The sequence below is a fragment of the Halichoerus grypus genome, chromosome 4 (genome assembly GCF_964656455.1).
Source record: "Halichoerus grypus chromosome 4, mHalGry1.hap1.1, whole genome shotgun sequence".
Lineage (NCBI taxonomy): Eukaryota > Metazoa > Chordata > Mammalia > Carnivora > Phocidae > Halichoerus > Halichoerus grypus.
This window is the reverse complement of record NC_135715.1, coordinates 3673706-3695998: the sequence shown is the minus strand read 5'-3', so window position 1 is coordinate 3695998 and position 22293 is coordinate 3673706. Positions and strand designations below refer to the sequence as shown.

At 46.5% G+C, this 22293-nt stretch overlaps 1 protein-coding gene and 1 long non-coding RNA gene across 5 annotated transcripts in view; one reads left to right on the top strand and one right to left on the bottom strand.

Annotated features, from left to right (window-relative positions):
• MYO16 (myosin XVI) overlaps positions 1–22293 on the top strand; it is a 574226-nt gene that overhangs the window by 506628 nt on the left and 45305 nt on the right. For 2 of the 3 annotated variants that reach the window (XM_078070087.1, XM_078070086.1), the window contains exon 32: positions 4871–5911. The exons of the other annotated variant lie outside the window; for it this stretch is intronic. In XM_078070087.1, coding sequence (XP_077926213.1) covers positions 4871–5911 — 1041 coding nt within the window. The remainder of the gene's footprint in view (positions 1–4870; positions 5912–22293) is intronic. 3 annotated transcript variants of the gene reach the window in all.
• On the bottom strand, positions 597–5483 carry LOC118538137 (uncharacterized). Of its 2 annotated transcripts, none has more exons than XR_004918463.2 (3): positions 5364–5483; positions 4580–4785; positions 597–2905 (listed from the first exon to the last, which is right to left on the bottom strand). It is a non-coding gene; the product is annotated as an uncharacterized LOC118538137 (long non-coding RNA). The 2 variants fall into 2 exon arrangements; XR_013446842.1 differs by lacking the exon at positions 5364–5483 and adding an exon at positions 4878–4983.

Below are 22293 nucleotides of genomic sequence, written 5' to 3'. Positions count from 1 at the left end.
ACATACCTTAGCGAAACTTCAAAGGGCAGGTATTCTGTACAAGAACATTTTATCTCCTAAGAGAACCTCAACATGATATAAGTCCCCAGATCGTTGCACGGTAGCTCAGATAAGAGTCAAGTCTGAGAATGTGGGGTTTAACCCTTAAGCTACTGTTACAACACCAGGCCTTGCCTGGAAGGTGTCCTGTGACCATGAAATGTCTACCGGACACCATCTTGATGGAGTCGCAGATGTTTTGCCCATAAATCTTAGGACTCAAAACATTGTTAAGAAAATTCTTTTTTTGGACACCTGAGTGGCTCGGTCATTAAGTGTCTGCTTTCAGCTCAGGTCATGATCCCAGGGTCCTGGGATCGAGTCCCGCATCGGGCTCCCTGCTCAGTGGGGAGCCTGCTTCTCCCTCTGCCTGCCGTTTCCCCTGCTTGTGCTCTCTGTCTCTCTCTGACAAATAAATAAAATCTTTTAAAAACTTATTTTTTAAAGAAAATTCTTAATATAAGTTCATTGTTCATAGCCCTCTGATCCATATTTGCCAATGAACTATTAGTATTTGTGTGAACACACACGCATGCAGACACGCAGAGAAACAGCCATAAAACCAAATGAGACTTTAATACTCTAACTGTGGTTTTCTAATTGTATTTTATGAAGCCCAAAGCTTTCCAGTTCTCACGCCCAAAGATTCGAATTCAGTCTTCATGGGCTCCTCTGTGTGGTCCTCAGTCAAGGTCCTTCTTGAAGCTGTAGGTGGTGGTTGGAATCATCTGAAGGCTAGTCCCTTGCACTCTGGTGCCTCGGCCATGTGAGGACTGGGACGACGTGGGCGTCTCTATCTCGAGATGTTTTCTGCACATGGTTTATGCGGTGTGATAGCTTTAGGGGAGCTGGACTTCATACATAGAGAAGCAGTGTGTCAAAGGTACATGATTCAAGAGAGAGGAAGCCAGGCAGCCTCGGAAGTCATGCAGCCTCACGTTCACCACCTCCCTCCCATCTGTCAGGCGGTCCCAAGGGTGCATCCAGGTTTAAGAAGGAGAAACAGACTCCACCTCTTAATAGGACGAAAGCAACACTATTGTGGCCAATTTTTGGAAAATACAATTCCAATCCACCCACTGGACAAAACAATTCACACCCATCCCACAGATGAAATACAGTCAGTCCTCTTCCAAACTCTCCAAAGCCTTCTTTCCCTCACCCCACCAGGCCCAGGCCCAAAGTCCCCATCTAGTTGTCTTGGTCAGACCCAGGCTTCCTGGCTGCTCAGGTGGACAGCTCTTCCAGGATGCCCCATTCTATCCGAAGACAGGCTCTCTACTCCCTGCAGTAAGCAGACCCTGGAAGGATGGGTGTGGATGCTCTTGACCGGAGACTTGGGAGCTTGGGAGGCACTCAGCAGTTCCGAAGGACACCTGGGCACAGGTTGCTCATGGCTTGAGTAGGATTGAGTCCTGGTGCAAATGATTTTCCATGGCTCTTAGGCCCATGCTCTGTAATTTTGGCTCACCTTTGAGTTATAACTCCTAATCTACTCGAGGCACCTTTTTTGGGGTTGATAGTTCTCTCAGCCTGCCTTCTGTTCATAAAATTTTGAGGCACCAGAACTCTCCATTTTGTAATGACTGTGCCCCTTTTGGTGCACACTGATACAATTCCTTTAAAAGCTTTGTGAGTTTCGTGTGAGTCAATCTGTAATCCCCTCCAATGGTGAAAAGCCACAGACACTAACTTTTTGAGACAACCTCTTCTCTAATCTGGGCTCTCTGTGGGAGTTCTGTGGAGCGATACTCTTGATATTCTTAGAAGGCCTGTGGTGTTCCTGCTTGGGAAGGATGCACGAGACACTGCTTCAGATCTTTCTGAGGTCTTGATAAAGAGTTTCAAAGTCATGACCTTGACTTCATCTTTAGCTAGGTTTTCAGGGAAATGCCCCAGATTTCATCTCTGCCTGGAAGTCATGTCCACTTCAGAATTATCTGCTATCTGGACAGCCGGGCAGTGAGGAGCCATGTTATTTTCCAAAAAAAAAAAAAAAAAAAGAGAGAGAGAGAGAAAGTCCTGGCTCCTTTATAGTTACTAGCTCTTTCTTTAGCTTATGTCTTTACTCTCACATTTTACTAGAGACAGCTAGAATAATCCTGAAGGCAGCGTTCACACTCTGCCTGCAGCCGTCCTTCGCTAGATCCTCCAGCTCCTTGAGCACGGTTTCTGTTTTCCACATCATTGCAGGGGACACTGTTGGCAACCCTTCTGCGGTGGCCTAATAAGGGCGGCCTTTCCTCCAGCTTCCAGCATCTTCCTCACTTTCCTGGAAGCCTCCCCAAGAGCATTCTTGAGGATCACCACACTTCCGCTCACACTGTCTTCAAGGCTCCTCCCATCTTCCAAAGCTGCTGCCATACTTTTCAAGTTACTTTGTAGCAGCACTCCACCGGACCAATGTTGGCATAGTCCTCTGTCGCTGTGTAACAAACCTCTCCAAACTGCAGTGGCTTAAAAGAACAATGATGATCCTCTCTCTCCCACGGCTCCGGCAGCTGGCTGGGCTGAGCCACAGCTGTGGTCAGACAGTGGCTGGCGCTGGAATCATCGAAGACTCAGTTCACTATATATTTCTGGTGTCTAGGCCGGGGAAACCCGGACAGCTGAGGCCTGGAGCAGATGGGGTCGCCTGGCATCTCTCACCTCTACGGCCTTTCCGCGGGTTCTCCACAGCAGGGCTGCCCCAGGGTAGACAGACTTCATGCAGAAAGATCAGGGCCGCCAAGACGCATCCCAGGGGAGCAGGAGTTGGACAGAAGCCGTACTGCCCATGAGCCAGCCTCAGAAGGCAGGGGGCTTCCCCTTTGTCATAGTTTATTCATCAGGGGGCAGTCACAGAAGCCCTGCTGGTTTCAAGGTTCTGGACGAGCATGTGGGATTGGAAAATATTGTTGAAGCCAGTTTTGGAAAATACAGTCTGCCACAAATCCTTTAAATTATTCAAATCTTCAGAACAATTCCGTAATACTAATGTTAAAAATTTGTTTGGTTCATTAGCTTTCTAGAAGCTTATGAGCTGCTCTGTTTTAGCACATTAGAAAGCCTTTGGAATAATGCTTATGAATTACAGAATTGTGCATTTTGGGTATTTTCTGCTCTTAGAAGTTGGCTACTTTGGGGAACCCTGTATAATACTGGCTTACAAAGATGTCCAGTGGGTTAGAAAATTAGCTTTGTTCTTTTCCTTTCTCTCTTGGGTATCTCCCATTTGATTCATGTTTACAGTGTGCCAGAGTAGGAACTGGGCACCTTCCATACAGTATGTCTCCCTTTTACTCCTCTAAGTTAGTAACTGCTATCACCATATTGCGTGTGATGATACTGGAGCTTAGAGAGATGTTCCCAAGACCTCTTTTAAGTTATAGTTTGCACCCTGACCCCCCCCCAACACATACACATACTTCAGTGACCCCCTTATTGTGGCCTGCTGTTCCTGGTCCTCATGGCATGTATCACATTCCAACATGCGAGAGAATTTACTCATCTGTTTCATTTACTTGCTTTTATTGTCTGACACCTCCCACTAGGGCAGAAGAAGGTACGGAACATTCTGTCTGTGTTCACGAATGTGTCTCAGTTAAATGCTGCTTGGATGCGTGACTAAGTGAATGACTGCATGAGTGATGGTCGCTCTGGGATCTGAATCCAGATCTGACTCCAGAGCCCTTACTTTTAGCCATGATACCCCCCCGGAGACGGACACCACTGTAATACATGCATAATGACAGGCTGTCTCAGATAACTCGGGAACTCAGCGAAATTAGCTGCGCTTATATTACAAATTCCTTCAGATTAGTAAAATACCAAATTAATGAAGTAGTTGAAGATTTTCGAGAAGTTTTGCTACTTCAGCAAAACTTTACACAATTTTCTGAAATTACCATCTCAGTTTCAAGAGAAATTATAGTTAATAAGAGCACTATTACAATATATAGTAAAAATATATTAGAAAAAGAAGTCTCTTGGAATTTTTTTTTTGGAATTGTTTTAACATTAACCTTTAATAAATGTTTTAGGGTCATACTTAAGTGGTTCTTCTCCCTCTGTCATTGTTTTTCTGAGTATCTCCCATTTCAACTTAAGAAGTTTCCACCTTAGAAGGTTTTTGTTGTTTTTTGTTTTGTTTTAAGTAATCTCTGTGCCCAGGGTGGGGCTCAAATTCTCCACCCTGAGATCAAGAGTCCCGTGCCCTCCCCACTGAGCCAGCAGGACACCGCTCCACCTTAGAAGCTCTTAGTGAAATGTTGCACTCTTGATTTCCCTGTTAAATATGTGTTTCTCTTAAGGATTCAAATATGTTGTAAAACTCACCCCAAGCATCGTGTTTCATAAAGTTCTTTTCTAAGAAAATAATCTCTCCATGCACGTTGGTGTTTTTGTTGGTGTTTTGTTCACTGTATACCCCTTACAATGAGCTTAGGAATTTCCTTCAGGAAGCATCCATATGCCACTAACTAGCTCATGTGCTTGCTGGCCCTAGTCTTTATTTTCTGGTCTCTAAAATCGTGAGGATCGGTTCAGCCAACACACTTACCTCACAGCTGCATCAGGCCCCAAGCGTTCAGGTCTAGTAGGTTCCAGCAGCAGATCTGAAAGGCCCTTCCCAGGGCTTCACCAGGAACGCCCCCTTCGCAGGTGGCTGCCAGGCGCCTTGCTGCCCACATGACGCCTTCCTCCACGGGTAGCTGCGGCCTCCCGCTCCAGGATCTGAATAGGTTTCCTCCCTGGCAGTCTGGGGCTCTGGAAGGCGGAGGGAGGCAGGCGGGTGCTCGCGGGGGGCCCGGGGTCTGGCTAACACCTGCCATCCCTCCGCTGTCCCCTGCAGTGCTCACCCGGCCCCGACCTCACAGCGACGACTACAGCACCATGAAGAAGGTTCCCCCTCGCAAGCCCAAGCGCAGCCCCAACACCAGGCTCAGCGGCTCGTCGGAGGACATGGCGGGCGCGCGGCGCAGAGGCGGCCCGCAGCGCGCTCCCGGGGTCCCCGCGCCCCCCGCGCCCCCCGCGCGCGCCCCGCCCGAGCCCCGGCCCCCGCCCCCGCCCGAGCCCGAGCCCGTCTACATCGAGATGGCGGGCCGCGCCGGCAGCCCCGAGCAGGCCGAGGCCGTGTACGAGGAGATGAAGTACTTCGTGCCCCCCGAGGCGTCCGCGTCGCCCCCTCTGCTGAGCGACAGTCGGAACCCCGTCACCTGGGAGGACGGCGACGGGGGCGGCCAGGCCGCTGGGCCCTGCAAAGACGCGTGCGACATCCCGGCCCCTTTCCCCAACCTGCTCCCTCACCGTCCCCCGCTCCTGGTGTTCCCCCCGACCCCTGTCACCTGCTCCCCGGCGTCCGACGAGTCGCCCTTGACGCCGCTGGAGGTGAAGAAGCTGCCCGTGCTGGAGACCAACCTCAAGTACCCGCTGCAGGCCGAAGGCTCGAGCCCCCTGTCTCCACAGCACGCCAAGAACCAAAAAGGCGACGCGGACAGGCCCGCGTCCCCCGGCCCGCCCGCCGCGAGCGGGTCCCCCCTCACGCCGCCGGCGCCCCGGCCGCCCACACACTTCGCCTTCCCCCCGGAGCCCGCGGGGAACGCGGGCCGAGCGGCGGCGGCCGGCCCCGACGTGTCCAAAGCGCCCCAGCCGCCCGGCTCGGCGCCCGCGGGGGGCCCGTGCAGCTCCTTCTGCAGGGCCCCCTACTCCCCGGGGCGCGCAGCCAGGGCCGAGCACCGGAGGGCCAGCGCCAGCCCCTCCTCCCCGGGGCCCTACAGCCCCCCGAACTGCAGGGCGCTCGGCAGCCCTCTGGACGAGCTCGCCAGCCTCTTCAGCTCTGGAAGGAGCGTGCTCCGGAAGTCCGCGGCGGGGCGCAGGATCAGGGAGGCCGAAGGTAGGGGAGCCGACACGGGGTGAGCACACTGGGACGGACGTCCGTCTGGGCCGCGGTGGCCGCGGGCTGCAGCGCGCGCACACGCACACACATGCACGCACTGCGGGCGGCCGGTGGCGGCCGTTCGGGGCAGGTGACGGCGTGAAAAATCGTATGCGGCCCATGTGGTCAAGTGGGTAAGAATTCAGATTTCCATTTTGCACGGAAAGGCTCGTGATATAAAAACACACAGTGCTAAAAGTGGGTTCAGTACGTTTTTATGACTTGTAAGGATGGGAGCAAGATTAAATTTGAGCTGTTGTTCTCTTTTCTCTAATAATGCTCCCTTCTAACGCGGAAGTGGAAATTTTTGTAGCATTATCTGGCCGATTCCCATTTGATTCAGGGTTCACCGTGAATGCCTGAGTGTCCTTCTGTCTGGCTGTCCGTCTCACTTCCAGGCCAGGTGTCTGGGGTGAAGACCTGCCCATCACTACCTTGTACTTAATACTGCTCACCTTGATATTGCTTTGGATGAATGATTTTTCTTCTGTTCATGTACCACCCACGGAGCGTTTTAACTCCCATCTGTGAATTCCTGTATCTTCTCATGGAGCAGCTCAGCCTAAGGCGTGGCTTGCACTGACAGTCCACTCACTTAGTGAGCAAAGCCCCCGGCTACTGCAGCCAACGGCTGTTGCCTGTATAAAAAAAAAGAGCCTGTAGTTTGTGTTCCTATAAAAGCAGAAGATAGCTAACAAAAAGATCCCCATAAGGAATTTTTGCTAACCACATGCTACTCCATTCAGATAAGGTAACCTTTGTGCCAATGGTGTTGTTTGGCGAAGGTTCGCATAATAATCACAAATAACATAAATCATCTTCCCCAAAAAAACCTCCTAAGGCTTTTATACAAAAGCAAGGTATTTCCCAATGCTCTGTGTTTTGAGGGAAAATTACATTAATATAAAGCTTCTTCTCTTTAAGGAAGTTCTAACAGGTCTCCTTAGTCTTGGTGCCATTAATACCCACCCCTTCTGGTAAAAGGCAACTATTAACATCCTCGCTTTACAGACAGATGGGAAACTTTGAGGTGAAGAGGTAAAGGCCTTCTCAAGGTCAAGTTGGTAGGATTGGAAATAAAATGTTGCTTGATGATGTAACTTTTTATATACACATTCACTTGCTGTCTCTCCAAAAGAAAATATATAAACATGTTAGCTTTCATCATTTGATTAGGAAAATTACTTTTCCATTTAGGAAAATTAGAAAAACTCTAGAAAATCTAGAAAGCAATCTGAATAAGTGAAAACTAGATCGAGGTAACAACACTTAGCAAATGAATAAATAACCTACTCCCTATTTATTCTTCAGATAAATACGCCAGTTGTTTGTTTTACTAACAATTTAAGTATGGAGCCATTAATAAATGAAATTGTCTTTGTAAGTAGAAGAATGTTTGAATTTCACAAGTCATATATTATATTTGAAGGAACAAAATGGAATCTACGAGAAAAGCATTAAATGCACAAATTAATATTTGCTTTTAGAACTAAAAGTTAATTAAAACCTCATAAAGCTCATTTTACCGTAGTTAGGAATTGGGTGAATTCTTCTTGACTCTATTCAGGAAAGTGAAGTGAATGGATTTCTAGACACACCTTGTCATCTGGAAATCCCTGAGCTGAGGACTCAGTGTAGTGAGAAGTACAGTGGGGCCTCCAGGCATGGTGCGTGAATTTGCTAATTATATTTCCCTGTGGTGGAATAAGCCAGTATTTGAGAACACGTATCAAAACCTCAAGTACAGTACTGTTAGTTCAAATCTAAAATTATAAAATACCTATTTTTCTACCGTGGGCTTTTACAAAACAGTCTTTGTTTGAAAAAATTGGCTTGAGTCACTTATGACTTTCTCATAAATACATGAATTGGCAACTTCTGCCCCAGCACGGTAGCTGTAAACCAAAAATTTAACAGTATGAGACCAGGTCATCCTCACACACCAGATTACTGGAGCTCCAACTCCACATTTGAGAACTTGGTAATTCGTGATGGTCCGTGATGTGGGAAATAGGTTTGCGCGTTTGCATGGCATGTTCTCATGGGATCTTATAGGTTGTTCTTTTAGAATAAAAGGGGCTAAAGATAAGATGTGGAAGAGAAAAGGTCTTCATGCTGAAACTAATCACTGGAGCTGCTATATGATGATTAAGGTTTACACAGTTTGATCCTGAAGTCAGTAATCCATTTTCTTCTGAATGAATTGAATGGCTCTTATTAATGATTTACTGTAGTCTTGGGATTTCTTCCCTTTAAGGCTTTAAATCGTCTACTTTACCCTCTTTATATTTAAAGATATTCTTATTTTCACCTGAAATGGCTTTCTTACCAAATAATCCAGTGGGCGGCTAATTCACCCTCCAGGCACCTAAATTAATTACAGCTCATTTCTTGGATTTGTGGTCTGGGGAAATTGTTCTGCAAATTTTGCAGAAGCATTCAGGATATTCCCCTCGCCTCTTTGGAAAGTGACCTTGAGGAGATTACACTGCTCCCTATTACCCTGCTGTGGGCATTTCCAGTTAAAATAGAAAAGACAATGAGTTGTGTGTAGTAACGAAGTCATGAAGTCCTATGGTGTGTAATTCTGCTCCATCACTGTTCTGCAGACTTAGATATAGGATTTCACAAATATTATCTTCCTCCAAACGGTTGATTTTCTATTGACTTGAGGGCATGTGACCTGAGGCATATGAAGTCACTCAGATTCTAAGAATTCAGGATGCACGCGTGCAGACAGAAGGATGCGGATGGTGATGGGCCCACAGCCCCAGAGGAATGATGCTGACAGCCAATGGCTGTAGTGCCTACTGGGCAGTTATTGTTTCCATGACCCATTTAATTCTCTCAAGACGAGAAGCTCTCTGCTACTATGATCCCCATTTCACAGATGGGAAAAAATGAGGCACAGAGCAGACCCCCTTGCTCTCAGCGCCATCCTACTGTGCGCGACATCACATGACTCGAGTGCAGTGATTCTGCTGCAGAAGCAGTTCTGTCGACCAGCACGGTGGTGCCTCGGACAGCAGGAAACAGAGGACAAGGGTTTAAACGTTCGCGTTTGCTTGCCTGAGCTACAACAAGTCGGAGTCCTAGAGTTGGGGTGGAGAAAACAGTTTCACAAATTTAAAAATGCGAAACATGTACGTGACAGCTTGGGAGTATATATACAGTTTTGGAATAGCGTATGTGGGCCACTTGGCCCTTAACGTTGAGAGTGACTAAATGTTTAATTACCTATGCCTTTCTAGATGCAGTTATCCCATTCGGTCACAAAATGTTTTTCATCTGATAGAATATGACTAATATTATGCCAATTTTTTCTAGTTGCTTAGTTTCAAAAATCGTGAGACCTAATTCGAATGGAAGGAGAGATTCATTGGCTTGTGTAGGCCACTAGGGGGCTCCATTGTTCCAAATGGTATCCCGGAGTGCGGGTGCGTTTATCTAGAACATGAAATAAAATGAGCATGTCATTCTCCACTCATTGAAAAGACCAGGCTGATAGGACTTTGACAAAAATGCAGCACACCTCCAACATCTAGAGAAGGAAGGAGGAGAGCCCGGCTGAATTAAGAAAAAGTCTGATTTGCAGAATATTTTTACAAAAATTGTTTTATTACTTTTGATATTTCTCATCCATAGTTTATAAGATATAAATAGGTGGTTAAAAATGATGTAAATAACAACAAAAAATGTACAGAATTTGTTTGCATATAGATGTTTATTAAATACCTATTTGATGAAAACCTACCTGAAAAAAAGCAGCTTGACATATGACTGTATTTAATAGACCTAGCCCTTGAGGTATTTTTACTTAAAGAGAATCACCTAAGCCAAATGGAAATCAGTGTTCATTTCAAATGCTTTATTTTATTGCATATACATTCTGAGTAAGAATATTTTGAGTTTTAAATCAGTGTTCTATAGCTGAACTTTTACAGTTTAGTATTTTATCCCTTAGGGCCATTTGTTTAAAAGGGAGTTCTTTTTACAGTTGGCCTTATGGAAAATTTCAAACATACGCAAAAGTAGAGGGAATACATGAATGAACTCTCTCCGTGGCCAATCTTGCTTCATCTCCAGTCTTTCCCACCCACCTTGTTCCCCACTGGACTATTTTGAAGTGCATTCCATTGTCAAGTCAGTTTATTAATAAATATTTACAAATATTTTATTTAAAAAGTCCTTTAGAAAAAAATAAAAGATTTACATCACCTTAATTTGTCCAGACCAGTGGATCCATTTCAGCCTTCCCTGACCTGAGCCTGAGGCTCCTAAGAGAAACCCGCTTCTGGAAACCAGGGCATCATTTTTCACGATAGAGACAAAATGATTCTCAGGGGTTAGCTTTCTACTGAAAGAACACTGGCCTGCGAGATCTTCTACACGGGCTTCGAGGGCAGCCCCTGAGGTGGGCAGCTGGTGCAGGCAGCCCCCCGTACTACCACAAAAGATAAAATTAAAAAGGGTGGATCTCTAAATATTACACCCAAACAGAACTAAAAGACCAACGTTGCAAAAGACATACAGTTGCTTCTGAAATCAATATTTTATGAGGTTTAGATGCTTCCATGCCAAGTTAAGTAGCTACTTATTCATTGTTTAGTAACAAGAAGAATGCTTTAAAATCACTGAAATGTCATGAAATTGCTGGCAGAAGTCTGACTTGCTCGAGGGCGATGTCTGTAAGCTGCCATTCTGTCCTTGTGTTTGAAGCACAAGTTTGGACACCATCTTCATTCAATCTCTGCCTCATGCTAGTGAGATCACAGCAGAGGAAACTGCTCTGTTTCATGCAAATCTCGACCTCCCAGAATGGGATGCAGAGCTTGGCATCCCATAGGCTTCCTGCCTCTCTGCGGGTTCTTCTAGCACTTTGTCCTGTGCAGGGGCTGCTTGTCTTCCTCCCTCCCTGCTCGGTTTCTCTCCGTCATGATTTATTTGGGGGGAGGGCTTGAGATGGGGGGGTGGCCTGAGGCATCTTGAAAATCATGAAGGGCGTGGACAGACAGGCACATAGTTTACTGATGTGTCTGCCTTCCTGCCTCACATAAGAGTCTGCCTCCCATGCAAACAAGGCATTCCTCTGCATTCTGGAACGATTTTGAGTCAACACTAAATGTCCCTTATTTTCCAAATGAGTAAGTCCTTTGGAAAGATGAGCTTAACACCCCAGAGAAGCAAGTTCTCTGTCTCTCACTAAGTGGCTAGGAGGCAAGGACGCGCTGTGTAGGTTTTCCCCGTGCAAATGAGCCCGAGCTTTGACAGGAGGAGAAGCTACCTCTGTGTGAGAAAAGGACTGTGTTCACCAAGTTCTCAGCCCCTCTGCAGTAACAGGGAACCTCTGTATTTGGGATGTGTTTGCAGTGTTTCTAATCTCCCAAATCATACTTAGCTCATCTCCACTTAGAAATAAGCTTTCATTTTTAATAGATTGATCAGTAGCCAAACTTACCTACGTTAACAGCACAAAGCTCTTTGTCTTCTATATGAATGGGACAGTTTTTTTAAAATGTCTAATATTTGTTGTGAACGTTTGTGACATTCTTCTCGCAATTTATAGCACCTTCTCTTTATGAGTGCCCAAGAATTCCCCCAGGGCAGTTGTGCAACTGGGGGCCCGTAACGGACTTGCATTAACTCGCAGAGCTAATTCCCTAATACATTTACCTAGTGGAAGCACGGGGCTTGCTACTGGGAATCGAGAAATGGAGAAATTCGTATTGTCCCTGTTCTCTCACCGAGTATAGGACATAGGCGGGTCCGTCCGGTTTCGGTGAGTGAAATTCTAGTGGAGGAGAGAGGCTTTAGCCGGAGGGTCATAAACCACCGGTGGGTCCGTAATTGAGCTCCAAGTGGCCCGTGAGTCCAGTGCTGGGCTTGTTCCTGATTTGGTGGAGAGGCATCATGTGTGCGTGGGGACATGTGAGCTCGGGGTACACGGGCCCCGTTAGAGCACGGGAGTGAAGGCTGCCGAAAAGGCAGAGAGAGAACAGAGGGCACTCCTTGCCTTGCATGGGATCAGGGCAGGGCGAGCTTTCTACCTGGAAGGTCCACAACACAGCTCTGAATGCGCTCCATTGTGTCTCCTCGCCACGTGGGAATTCAGCAGGAACTCTTCGGATCTTCCCCCACAAAGACTGCAAAGAACCGGAGGAGGGGGATGACCCAGAGGGTTAGTAGCACTTCTGGGTATGCGCATGTGACCTCGTGTAATGGAAAATACTCGGAAATGCGATGGAACATTTGTTAATGGTATTCTGTTAATAATATTAATAGCCAACGTCTGTGAGTGGTTCTTTCCTGTTGGCCAAGCACGCAGATGTCCCCAGACCCTCGGCCCTGTGTGAGGCGAGTGAAGCAGGTGCTAGCCTCCCCCTTGGCTAATGAGCAATCTGAGAGTTTGAGGGATTAAGTGACTCTCCCATAATCACAGGAACTAACCTATCCCAGAGTCAGGAATCAGACATGGCTCCTTTCTCCGAAACTCAGGAGAAATTTCTATTTCTGTTCCCTGAGGCCATTCTCAGTCTCCACAAACGATTACAAATTTTAACTGCTACAAAGTCTCTGTCTGAGAGAATCATCCCTTTCTGAAGTTAAATGGAAACTCATGACCAGGGAAAGATATGGGAAGAGGGCATACTCTTGTCTTTTCAGTGATTTTCAACAGCCCCCATGATTGGGATGGGAGAAAGACATTCGAAAAAGCCTCCATCATTCGCCTCTTGGTGACGTTCTAGATGAAAACCAAAAACAATAGCAATTCATTAGTTTCTGAATTATGTCAATCTGGAAACAGAGATGCAGGTAATAGAATCATGTCTGGACCAAATACTCTTGTCCGGCTTCCAGTCCTTGCCCCTCAAGCAGGACTTGTTGGGAAAATATTCAGCCCACAGGTCTCATGACCGTGGATGTCCACTGGACCATGCCGCTCTGTTATCCTTTGAAACCCAGGAGCAAAACCAAGCAGAGGATGGTGACAATTAACTATGTAGATCAACCTGATCAAAAAGTAACCTTTGAGTCATGTGAATTATATTGGGAAATTACCTGAACATATTAGCTGTGAATCCATAGCCACTAGCATGCCACTCTTACCAGAGATATGTGTCTTGCATAAATAGCTCATCGTTTCTGAAATGAGCCAAATGCAGCCGAGAAACCATCACAACTGGGATGTTCTATGATGCGCTGTCAGCGGGAGAAGAAGCTATTGTACCTGGAATTCTGAAGAAGAAAAAAAAAGAGGCAGTCTTTTCAGAAGTGGATTATCTTTCATAACCAGTAAATATTTTTCATGCTATCAACCCGTTAAAGCAAGCAGCTATTGTGTATTGTGGGTCTCTATACGGGATTGTGAATTAAACTCCCACGGGGGGCTCCAAAGAGAAGCCGGGTGCTTTATCTTGTGAGGCACTCAGCAGCTCTCCTTAAGCAAGTTAATAAAGACCTTCCTGACAATCTGCATCTCATTATTGCTACATAATACAACATCCTGGGGTTTTCTTCCTTTTGTGAAGAAATGCTTAAAAGCAACATGGTGCGTGGAAAGTTTTCCTAAAGATGGGCTGGATTGGTGCCATGTTCTCTTTCTCCTTAAGAGCATTGGCAGAGGAAAACCTATTTCTTAATTACCTACCAGTGTTCAGGTCCTTTATGCCAACTTGAATCATTTTTATGATTAATCCTCAGATTAGCCTAGAAAAGCTCACACTACCTGAGAGTTAGCTCTATCCAGTATCACTTTATCCAGCCCTCCGTTCCATGAGTCCGCAACGGTCACCTAGCATCCACTGTGTGTGAAGCTTCACAGACTTTTTTTCTACTCTGGCTTTTACTTCCATCTTTTTCTCGTTTCTCCTTGAAATCTGCAATGTTCGTACCCACACACATTTGCAATTACTGGCCTATGTTAATCGTTATAAGACAGCAAATAACCTTGTTCCATTTGCTCCCCACTCAGGTGACTAGGTCCTAAAAAGCGCAGGGTCCAGACAATGGCAGGCATGAGCTAGATCTGACATTACACAGATTTACCTCAGAACACTCACTGTACCTGGATGCCCGAGAATTTGTACATTACCCAGAATTGCTGAGAAATCTACAAGAGAGCTTCTTCACACCCAAAACTCTAGGCTTATCATCAAACCTAATTTTTCAAAGGAAAATTTCCTTTTAAAGAATGAAAGAACTGACATATATACACACTGGGTACAGGGGGGGTATTTCCCAGGCAAATGTGCGCATCTGGGATTTTGGTTTAATTATTCTTTGATGTGTAAAGATGGACAATCCACGAAGAAGTAAGTGTGAGAGAGAAGATGTGGGCAAAGCAGTGGGGGAAAGCTATGAGCCCTACAAAGGCATTTCCATGTTACTGAAAAGAGAACCAAAGCTCCCAGCTATTAAATTACCTTCTGACGTCACCTCCGTTTGCTGGGGCTACATTTGCTTAAACTGTTCTCAGGTGAGATTACCAGCCGATGGGGCCAGGCTAGATTTCACAGCAGGATGGAGGGGACACATCAAGGTACAAACACCTGACTTAAAGCGGGGGGGCACACCCGTGTACTTCCACCCACTTGCATGTCCTTTCTTAGGGAAACAACCAGTGCCCAGCCCCAGATCGTCTAGAGCAAAAGGGTACTTATTTATGTATTTTATTTTCTTGAGAATTGGATTGACTCTATTTCGTTTCTTGGTATTTAACTACTTTTCTATATAGCTAGTAAGAGAGTCCTTTTTGGATTTTTTAATAGATAAATTGCTTTAAAAATAACTCCTGAAACACATAATCTACATTGCCCCATTTCAGGGACATTAGCTTGCATTCCAGGCTTACCGTGTTGTTCTAGTGCCTTCTGGCCACCCCTGATCGCCTCCGCGTACACCTGAGCACAACTAGAGGTTTATTGAATCACCTGCGTGTCATACAAGACAGTAAAACTCTAATTGTTAACATTAATTCACTGGTGTAGTTGTGGTGTGCAGGGAGGGGGTCTCCCTCGTTCACTTATGGAGCCTTGGAATTGTGTCTAATTTCCAGAGGCTGAGGAGCGACACGGGACAGAGGCACTGAGCTCATGTTTGGTGATGAGGGATCATAAAAACGCCTTTCTGATCTGATGATTATTAGAAGACCCAGCAATGTGGTTCAGCTGCCAATCAGAGAGCATTTTCACTGCTGTGAGGATTGAATCCATCCTAGGAACCCTTTGTAATGATTTTAGGAGAAATGTTCCTTTTTTTTTTTTCTCCAGATAATAAAATCATTCTATGACATGGCCCCAAAATGTGCAGTTCTTCTCAGGACTTAAGAAAAATTAGAGGTTAACTCCAGGCAAGAGGGTTCAACTAGCAATATTTTGTACTGCTGTTCGCCTGATGTTTTCAAAGAGGTTTGGAAAGATCATCAAGTAAGAAGGGCAAGCTTCACTCATTTTTTTGTTTATTCTAAAAATGCAGCAAGGATCTATTTTGTGCCAGACATTGTACTAAGAGGTATGGATTTTTAAAATAAAATGTGGGGTCTGTTCAGAAGCAGCTCACAGCAGGGAAACATGAAAACTCCAGTGTATCCAGGCGGTGAGAGACAGTTTGCATGAAGACACGATTTGGGTGTCACGAAACACTACTTACCCTCAAAGCTTGTGAAATCCTGCGTTTTTATTCATTTGGTTCTATTCTCCTTCATCTTTAAATGCTTATCATGACCCACTAAACTGATTTCCCAGCCTGTAAATATATCCTTTGGAACACTGGTCTAGAAGGTGGGATTTGAGACCAAACACGAGGAGAGAAAGAACCAGGGCGGGAGGACCCTGGCCCCCATGCTAGGGACCAGTCTGTGCTCCATCCTGCACTGATTATAGGGTTTTGCACAAGGCATGGTGACATAATCAAGTTGTGTTTTGGAGTAACTCCATTACGGTATGTGGAAAGGACAGATGTCTCTCTTTGATTTTTCTATATTCATTTAAATGGAAACATACACACTTTAACAATGATTAATGAGGGGCGCCAGGGTGGCTCAGTCGTTAAGCGTCTGCCTTCGGCTCAGGTCATGATCCCAGGGTCCTGGGATCGAGCTGCGTGTTGGGGTCCCTGCTCCGCGGGAAACCTGCTTCTCCCTCTCCCACTCCCCCTGCTTGTGTTCCCTCTCTCGCTCTGTCTCTCTCTGTCAAATAAATAAATAAAATCTTTAAAAAAAAACAATGATTAACGAGAGATGCTTAGTTGCAGGGTGTATGGTGGTTGGCCATTTAGTGGTTTCTTTCTTCTGTAGTGGATGAAATGAGCATCCTTTTGAGATACAGGTTCAGCCTGGCCCCACGGGGTCCCAGGTGCTCCTCCCTTCTGAGTACCTGATGTCAGTGCTGTGATATGTCGCTGCGGCAGCTCAAGGGAAATGCCCTCACATGCACATATGATTTGGAGGCATAAGGAATTAGTAGCACCAACCAGCCTGCCCTTGGTAAAGGATGCAATCCCAGAAGCTACCAAAAACACAGTCCATGTGGCTCATCAAGAATTTTGACAAGAATTTAAATCTATATAGATACTTCTATTTTTTTTATTTTATTTTTTAAAAAGGTTTTATTTATTTATTTTTTAGAGAGAAAGGGAGCACAAATGGGGGGAGGAGCAGAGGGAGAGAGACAAGCAGACCCCGCACTGAGCAGGAACCCTGACGCGGGGCTCGATCCCACGACCCTGAGATCGTGACCTGAGCTGAAACTGAGAGTCAGACGCTCAACCGACTCTACCACCCAGGCGCCCCTATATAGATATTTTTAATTCGTTACTGAAGGCTTCAGAGTTACTGGCTCTCAGGTGGGATTGTTCCTCGAGAGATGAGCGGGGGACCACCCTATTGTTGTTAAAATATTGAAATGTCCCAGTAGGAGCTGGACATGACTACTGTTCGGGGCCTGCAGGGTCCCGAGCGCACCCCCACCCTCCACCTGGGTGTCCTGGCCCCAGGCCTGTCCAGTTTCTCCCCAGTTAGATGTTAACACAACAGGCTTAAGGTATATGGTTGGTGCCTCTTCTCTTGGCCCCCGCCTGTGCCCTTCTGGTTATTAGTATCTGAGGTGGGTACATTTTGTGATTCCTCCTGAACAAAGATTTTGAAAAGACTCAGCATACATCACTGCTATTTTTTTTTTAACTTTTGATGATTTTAGTGGTTCTCTCTCACCTGCTGCAACCACACCAGTGAAATTAGGGTTCGCAGCTAGAGTTTTCCTGTCCTGTGGGACCCGTGTGTGAATCAGCAAACCTCTGGTCGTGCTAAAGGTGTATGCAGAGGAGATCGGGGGGGGGGGGGAGCAGGGACTAGAGCATCGTGGCTAAGGCTGAATGCAAGCTAATATCCCTGAAATGGAGCAACATAGATCATATTTTTCTTAAGGACCAAAGTAGTTATTCTTAAAGCAAATCATCTATTAAAAATCCAAGAGGGACTCAATTACTAGCTATATATAAAAGTGACCAAATGCCAAGAAACGAAATAGACTCAGTAGAATGCTCATGAAAAATAAATAAATAAATGCTCTTTTAGGCTCTCTAGGATCTGGGGGGTGGGTACTGGTCATTTACGTAAGGAAGGATGCGTGAGCTGGTGCAGGTGCGTGGGGGCTCCTCTGTGTTGGTCTTGAGATGCTGGGCATCACTAGCTCACCGTCCGTGACGCCGCGCAGGTGTCGCAAATACTACACCTTCCCCATCAGAGAGCAGAGGATTATCCTCCTCACTTTTGCTTTCTGGAGAAAGCGGGGAGGACCCATTCACCCAAACGAAAGCTGCCCAGGCTGCCTGAGCCGCCTCGCAGGCTCTGCATTCCACGACTCCTGGATTTACATTACCACCTGGCACTCAGGAAATGTAAAAATAACAGCAATATAAATAACCACATGACCTATGAAATTATACATGAGGAATGGGTCTCCGAGCCAGGCCGGCGTGGTGTTTAGATGTTGCATGTCCAGCTAATTATAGGAGAGGCGAGCTACCCGAGTACGCGGAGAGGGAAGGAATTGGCGTGATTTGTTTCCCATTATGGCAGGGACAGAATAGATGGGCACAAAAGGATCCAGTTAGTTAAATTTAAAAGAAAATTGGCACAACATAATTTTCTGTGCATTTTTTGGGTTCTAAAAACCTTATTTATACTGACAGTCATTTTTTAGCTTTACTATCAATACATTCTTCCCCTGCTCGGCACATATGTTGTTGAAGATATCACTCTATTTCCTGATTCAGTTGGCGTTTCTAGCGCAAACCCTCTCCTTGCACTTGGCAGGGGAGTGGGTAGCAGGAGTTAGGAGTAGGGGACAAGGAAGCATTTCCATTCTACCCCACTTAACCCAGAAGATAAGTGTTGGTGGCACTTCCTGCCGCGGAAGAACGCCTAAAACACAACTCAAGAGGAATTTTGATGTACTCAAGAGTGGCGATTTCTGAAGGGTCATTATAGAGTAGGAAGGTGTGCTGGGGACTGGCGCTAGCCTTTTAAGGCCAGTAGCCTTGGGCAATTATGTTTTCTCAACCCACCCATGCTTTGTGATTGCTAAGGGGCTCTGTTTTTTCTGTTTCTTAAGTAATGGGTTCCTATAGAAATACAAGCAGACTGTGGGATGTGGCTGTGTCCTAAGGGTAATCGCACGGAAGCCTGGTGTTCTGTCCCCAGGCCCCCCTACTGTTATACAATGAAGCCTGCTCTTGATACATTTCTGCAACTATCAGCAAAGGGACGGCGAAGTCCGATTCACATGGCTTGGGGTCAGTTAGACGTGCGCCGTACAAAACAGACGCAGCGAGCGCCCCTCCGTGTGAGTGGACGCACTGTAGTCAGACCCCCTCTGCTCCTGTCTCATGTCTTGTGGCACAAGCCCGCACGGGGCGGGGGGTGTCTGTCTGCTTGTTTGAGGTTAGGATCAGACAAGGTCTAGGTGCATCCTTACACCTGACGTTTGTCTTTCTCTGAGACAGTAGGCCCTGTGTTCGGGCCATGCTAGCGTGTATTTTTTAAAAAAGTTTAATTCACTTCCTAGAAGCTTGTTATAGCAGAACGCAGGGCAACGTGGGGGTGCTAACTCCTTATTTGTAGTTCTTCCTCACGTGCGATAATGTAAGATTTTAGAAAAATCAGAGCTGTAAGAGACATTGTTCCTTGTAAGTCACACACGAGCTGCCGATCTGGGGCCTAAGTGATCCCATCCAAATTTAATTATGCACCATCTATGTGTATCTGTAAGCACAGTCTCGCTGTAACTCCCAAGTTTGAGGAACAAGAACTTGAGAAGTAGCAGGACTATGCCAGCCATGTCTCTCAGTGTTTGTACCTTTCCTTAATGCCAAAGAGGAAAAACAAGCGCATTCCCTCCGTGCAGTAGCCTTCCTGGAGAGGAATTTTCCTATAGAGTTGCGGAATGAATTAGAGCCAGCATGAGTAATGAGTTTAAAATGTATTTTCACATTTTTTCTGCCTTGCATAGCACTCTCAGTATTAAATCAGTCAAACAGCAATAGTTTGTTTTTCTCCTGCGTTACTGAAACCTGGATCCTGTCTCCCATGTTTCCAAAATACACTCTAAAATTATCTCAAGTTAAGGTAACCAAGAGAGAAATGATGTGTTTAAGCATTCTTCTTAAAGAAACACTCCGTTGCTCATTCCTCACTCATTCTCTGCGACCTTTCTTCGGTGCGCTCTGCTGTCAGCCTCCCTCTCCCCTGCTGCCCCCCCACCCCGATTCCGAGCCCACACCTGCCTGTTTGTGTCCACTGTCACTGTGCCTCGCCTTCCACTGCCCCCTCCCCTGCAAGAGGTCTCCCTACTAAGGGATGCTTGAGTCTCTCCCACACACTTTCTTTTCGGTCCTAGTAAATGCTGTGGCTCAAATAATTGCCACTCAATTTCACCCTTGGGCATGCGGCTGTCACTTGAAGGTCAACATGCACAGCCCCAAACTTGTCCTGTGTCCAGGCGTCTCGCTGGTGCTGACTTACTCCAGTCCCTCAGCTCCAGGAGACCCGTAACGCGGACCTCCCTGACCACCCAGGCCTGCCTCTGCCCGAGTCTAAATGCTCCCTGTTCCTGTCTCTGAGCTCTCCTCCAGCCTCATCCAGCTGGACACATTTTTGCTGGAGTAATAGCATTTTAGAAAATGCAGTCTTCACGTTATGCCCTTACCTAAGTAGTGGCCGGCCACCGCTCTGGTGGCGCTCCATGAGCTGCAGACTCGCAGGCTTCCCAGGGCAGAGGGCGGCGCCAGACTCCCCTCTCCTCTCCTCTCCCCTCCTCCCCTCCTCCCCTCCTCTCTCACCTCCGCTCTTCTCCTCTTCCTTCCCCTCTTCTCCTCTCCGTCCTCTCCTCCCCTCTCCTCTCTGAGCAGAAAGGCTTTCCAGACCAGCGTTTTTTTCCAAACATTGGAGCTTACACCATGGCGGCAGGTGTGGGGTGTCTTTAAGAAAAAGAATAAAAATGACAAACATTTAGGGAGTGAACGGAGCATTTATTTAAGATGAGGAAATGGGCAAAGCACACATTGACCGAAGCTGTCTTCTGCAAGCATTGACCGACTGGTGCTTGGGCCTTGGATGTGACCTTGGCAAGTGAGGGTGGGGTCCGCGACCATCACTCGATAGACTCCTGGTCAACCCACCTCTGCCCATCTCTAGGCACCAAGATGCCAGAGCCAAGACTTGTCAAACTGATTGCAGTTTTCTGAGATTAGAGGTCGCAAAGCCATGTACAGTAAGATTTTTAAAAACTGAGCATGCATGAACCGTGCATATCGGTGGGACAAGGAAGAAATATTTATCAGTGATAATTGGTAGCACAACAATGAAAACCTGAATGCACACTGTGGGTCAGAAATAGATTTCAAATATCCCAAAGTCCTTTCTTCCCCTCATGTTAACACTCAGGTGGAAAGCAAACAGCTCTGGCCCTTTGAATATGTAGGAAATTTTCACCTCGCACAATGTGAAGTTTTCCTTTTCTTATAATTTTAAATAAGTGGAGATTAGAAACACAAAGGTATGTTAGCAGTGGAGGTCCTTTCATGTTTCCAGGAATCTCCTGTGAATGAGGAGAAATGGTTACTGAGATTTTTCCATAATCATTCACATAGATTCTTCAGTTGAGTAAATTTGTCAACTATTTTAATTGCAAAACATGTAGTTTCCTGTTAGAAAACAAGAATTTCTATAGCAGTTTGGTTGTGATGATTCGTTTATTTATTCTGTTTTCCCTTTCTTTCAACAAAGATTTTCTTGAGCGCCTACTGCGTGCAGGCACCTTCCTAAGTTCCCACGTGGCACTTGCGCTGATTTGTGCCCGCACTCCGGAAGGGGCGCACGGGAAACAGACGATGGGGACGTGATACGTCCGCAGTCAGAAGGACCATGTAGGAGACTAAAGCAGGGAGTGGGGACAGAAATTGAGCTCGGCAGAAAGAGGTGCCGTCCTCTAGAAGGTGGTCTGATTTGAAGAGAGCCTGAACGACACGCAGAGCTCCGGGCTCTCTCTGGAGAGTGGGGTGCGTTCGTGGAGGGCTATCAGGCCCACGTGGCAAGGGGGAAGTTGGAAATGAGGTCCAAGGCGAGCAGAGTATCAGGTGATGGAAGGTCTCAGCCCCGGGACGCCTCTGGGTCTCAATGCAAATGAAATAGAAACCACTGGAGAGACTTGAGTGGGCACATGACATGATCTGACTTAGGTTTTAAAACAAGGCTTCTCAGCCTCAGCGTCATTGGCATCCTGGGCAGGAATTCCTCGTCCCGGGGTCTGGCTGTGCACTGCTGGGGCCTCACAGCACCTCGACCTCCACCCACTAGATACCAGTAGCAACCCCCTCCTCCGGGTGAGGACTAGCAACAGCTCCAGACATGGCCAAATGTCCCCCCCCCCCGGGGCGGGGGGGCAATATCACCTTCTATTGAAAACCAGTTTTCAAAGGATCACACCCACCCAGTGTGATATTTTAGTTATATATATTTTAAAAAAAAAGAACACACCAAAGCTGAAATTCTTCTTGTATTCGCATTTAGAGATTTGTTAGAACTCTCCCACTAGATTAAGATTCAACTTAACTGTGTCCACATTGCATACTTGTATTTAACAATCACACCCTAGGGTAGAGGCCAAGGCTTTATCTTTGAGTCAGACCCCAGGGTGATTCATTCCTCCCATACCTGTACAAACAGCACCGGGCAGGGGTGGCAGAGAAATCCTGTTTACAGGCTGAGAGAGAACAGCACAGGTATTCAGATCGACTCGTGTTGTGGAGCACCCAAGGGAAGGATGCCACTGAACTCCACAAAC